The sequence below is a fragment of the Hydra vulgaris genome, chromosome 07 (assembly GCF_038396675.1).
Source record: "Hydra vulgaris chromosome 07, alternate assembly HydraT2T_AEP".
Taxonomy (NCBI): domain Eukaryota; kingdom Metazoa; phylum Cnidaria; class Hydrozoa; order Anthoathecata; family Hydridae; genus Hydra; species Hydra vulgaris.
Window position 1 is genome coordinate 4,399,377 of NC_088926.1, and position 2,546 is coordinate 4,401,922.

General features: G+C 32.4%; 1 protein-coding gene across 1 annotated transcript; it reads right to left on the reverse strand.

Moving 5' to 3' along the window:
• Positions 1 to 302: 302 nt before the first annotated feature.
• Positions 303 to 1,805, reverse strand: LOC136082518 (zinc finger MYM-type protein 1-like). The gene is made up of 2 exons (XM_065801924.1): positions 1,413 to 1,805; positions 303 to 1,370 (listed from the first exon to the last, which is right to left on the reverse strand). Exons 1-2 carry the CDS (start codon positions 1,803 to 1,805, stop codon positions 303 to 305), a joined length of 1,461 nt encoding a protein of 486 aa, XP_065657996.1.
• Positions 1,806 to 2,546: the final 741 nt, after the last annotated feature.

Here is a 2,546-nt window from a genome sequence, read left to right on the forward strand (position 1 = left end):
ATATCTTTCCATTTATTCCAAAGCTCAAGAAGTTGTCTCAGTAAGTGGTTTATGTTGTCCACTTCCACATCTAAAGTTGCATTTCTTGCTGGAATAACTTTGTTGCAAAAATCAATCGGAAGAAGAATTTTGTACCATATTGATGACATTATAATGCAGGAAAATGAATTGATATAATATAAGGCAACTTCTACTTCAGTTCTTGTTTTAGAAGCCAAATTTAATTCTAAAAGTTCTTCCAATGACAATTTAATCCCAGAAAGTTGTGCTGCAAAAGGTTTGACACTTTCAACACGATCTGATCACCTTGTATGTGACATTCCTTTTAGTGAGCAATTGATGTGTTTTGATAATATCTCCCATCGTTTTGGACTTGAGCTGAACAAATTATATACTGTTTGAATCGTTTCAAAAAATGTTACAGCTTCAGGAATACATACTGCCGCATCATTTCCCACAAGATTAAGTGTGTGACATCCACAAACGGAAAATAGTGCTAATGGACATAACTGAAGTATTTTGGCTTGCACACCATTGTATTTTCCAGCCATATTTGATCCATTGTCATATGCTCGTGCCCTGCAATCTGAGAGAGGAATGGAGTTATGTTGAAATTTTTCCACTACCATTTGAGATATTTCATCCCCAGTTTTATTGTTGCAATCTACATATGTCAGAAATCGTTCAACAATTTCATATTGTGAATCTTTTAGTATTACATATCGTAATATGAATGATGCTTGCTCTGTATGTGACAAATCTGGTGTTGCATCGACCATTATTACAAAATACTTAGCAGATCTTCTTTCTTGTAAAATATGCTGTCGCACCAAATCTGAGCATTCTGTAATGAATTCATTTTGAATATCAGCTGATAGATAATGAACTTGAAGTCTTTTGCCTTTTCGCTGAGATTCTTCAACTGATAATACATGCTCTTTAAGTATAGGGTCCCAATGTGAAAGTAACTCTATAAGACCCAAAAAGTTGTCATTATCTACATCTCCAATTTGCTGGGAGGATCCCCGAAAAGCCAATCCACGTTCACCCAAAAATAGGATAACATCTAATATTCTTTTAAGAATATTGGACCATTTCGTTGATTGCAATTTAATCGAGCTTTCCGAGTAAGTTTCAATACCCTTTCCAAATAAAAAACGTCTTTCTAATTCTCGCCAAGCTAGGTAACATTCTCTGTGGACATTACTCCTCTCATGCTCTGGAATCCTGTTACACAACTTTCGCCATTTACTAGTTGCTGCATATCCACCAGGTGAAGCCAATACTGATCGCGAACTTAAATTTCTCTCAGTAACAGAGCTTTTGGAAATATTACCAGAAAATAATCGACATGGAAAGCAAAATAATGCCTGTTTATGTTAACTCCAAACCAGCCAGTCTCTTTTATGAACTTCACCGTTGACATTCTTAAAATTTAAATTTCTCTGAGGAAAAGCCTGACTGTTAATATCTTTGGGTAATATGTTAGGAAAATCGACATGGTCATTTGTGACATACTTTTCTATCTCAGATTGAGAGGGAATTTCACTCAAAAGATTACCAATATCAAGAAAGACCTGACCACAATTAGAAGCAGAAAGGCTTACAGTCTTAATCCCATTTGAATCATCTTCATTATCTTCAAACGTTTCAATTTTTTCCCCATCAAAACAGTCAGTTAAATCATTGCTTATTTTATCTACATCATTTGCTTTAGAAACAGTGTCCTCTTGTTCATTATCATTGAGATTTGATGCAGTGACTCCAACGTCAAAAAGCGTCCGAATACCCTTTTTTTCATTCATAATATGTTTTTGTCTTTCTTTCCTTTTTTGACATCCTGACGTGAAGAGGCAGCATCGTTTATGATAATTTCTAAAATTAAAATTGTAAAAATGTCATGCTATTAAATACAAAATATAAAGAAGAATAGAGTATTCCAAAAATATGCAGTTAGTTATAATATTGCTTTACAGGTTATTTATTAACAGTAAAATAAGTCAATTATAATTATTACCTAATTTAATCAAGGTTTTGATTAATTATTATAAATAAAAATCGTTATCGTTAACAATATCAAAAAGCAGTAACACTACACAATATTGGAAGAAAATAATTATTAGCAAAACCTTGAATGTACTTTTAAATTGAAAAGGAGAAAAGACTAAAATTTATCAGCTGCACATTGAACTTATAGGAACAATAGGAATGTACTTTCAATTAAGTCTGCATGAAAGAAAATTTGAAAAAGAGAAAAGACCCTACTGAAAAATTCTAAAGAGAATCTAACTAGAATTCTAAATTCTAAATAGAATAGAATAGAATTCTAAATAGAAATTGTAAGTTACAATTAATAATGGGAAAATAACGAGAATAAATAGAGGAAAGTATGGAGACATTTCAACCTAGATTCGAGCTAGATTACTGCAGACAGCTACTAATTAGTTTTTAGCTGTCAAGCTCTAGTTAGATTCTCTTTAGAATTTTTCAGTGGGACCAAAATATGCTGATCTTTTAAGTGTAAGAATATCTTTTTCTAAATGTGT